This window comes from Guillardia theta (assembly GCF_000315625.1).
Source record: "Guillardia theta CCMP2712 unplaced genomic scaffold GUITHscaffold_127, whole genome shotgun sequence".
In the NCBI taxonomy this organism is placed as follows: Eukaryota; class Cryptophyceae; order Pyrenomonadales; family Geminigeraceae; genus Guillardia; species Guillardia theta.
Window position 1 is genome coordinate 75,765 of NW_005434547.1, and position 1,177 is coordinate 76,941.

Sequence of the window (1,177 nt, forward strand, 5' to 3'; positions counted from 1 at the left end):
GAGCAGATATCACTTGTGATGTGAGACTTGTTCCACAACGTAGCAAGGTGAACTTGGAAGAATGAAGAATGAAGCTAGCTTTGTTTATGTATCAGCAGTAGCAAGATAACGTATGAGGGGACTGATGTGAAAGAGTTGGTGAGGTAACGAGCAGATCTACCGGCGGTTGTGGAACAAGTCTCACATCAACTTGGACGTGGCGATGCTCTCCTGGCTGGCACACTCAGATGAGACCTGTTGCGTACACACTAAGAAACCTCTAGCTCATCCTGATTCAGATGTTTGACAATTTGGTGAGTGTTGTTCTACGATCAAAATGATTCTTTGGAGACAAACGTTCAGTTTTGTCATTGTAGGAATGAAACATCCTTGTCGTTGTATGTGATCAATCAATTATCACATCCAGGAGACTAAGTGTAGCAACCTTCGTCGAGTGAGAGCATCAAAACGTTGGCATGTTCAAACATGCAAGAAGATCGAACACATCTCTTTGAAAGAATACTTTTCTTCATTGTAAGCAAAACAGGTAAGACAAGTACAGCAAGGTATCAAGCCTAACTATCAAGGTAACTACATCTATACAGTGTCGCAAACGTACGTTTGCAATTTGGGGATTCCAGGGCCCAGGGTCAACGCAGAATCGTCCTCCTCTCCCATCTCCACTTTCTTTCGCTTGCTCATTCGCAGCCCGTCGATGAACAAGCACGTTCCGGGTGTGAAGGACTTCACCTGCCGCGCAAGGGTCGACGTATGCCTCTCCTCCCTGGGGTGGAGGATCGGCCACGAGCTCATCCACTGCCCCCCGTTGAGACTGTCCATGCTGTCGTTCACCGAATGCTTAGAGAAGGATGTCGACGGAGTTCGGTTCACCATGGACACCGTCGAGTTAATGGAGTCAGTCCAGAACGGGTACTTGTACCAGCGGTCTTTCGCCATCCTCGCCATATCCGAGTTTCGAAGCTGTCGAGGCCGATAGACCTTGTGGTTGATTGGAGAGAGGCCATGCAGTCCTGATGGCCCGTGTAGATGCAGGTCATGCGCGGGCTGCTCGCTATCAGGTGCTCGTACGTGGAGTTGCAAGAGTCCATGGGTTGTCGGCGGAAAGGAATGTCCGAGTCCTTTATGATGCACGAGTCGAAGTGCACAGAAGCCATGTGCTTGATCTCTAGAGAAGAAA

The 1,177-nt window shown here is 48.9% G+C and overlaps 1 protein-coding gene across 1 annotated transcript; it reads right to left on the reverse strand.

Annotated features, from left to right (window-relative positions):
* Positions 1–576: 576 nt before the first annotated feature.
* GUITHDRAFT_146504 (hypothetical protein) lies at positions 577–945 on the reverse strand (the record flags this gene model as incomplete). Its single annotated transcript, XM_005822318.1, has 1 exon — positions 577–945. One exon carries the CDS (start codon positions 943–945, stop codon positions 577–579), a length of 369 nt encoding a protein of 122 aa, XP_005822375.1.
* Between the last annotated feature and the right edge of the window lie 232 nt (positions 946–1,177).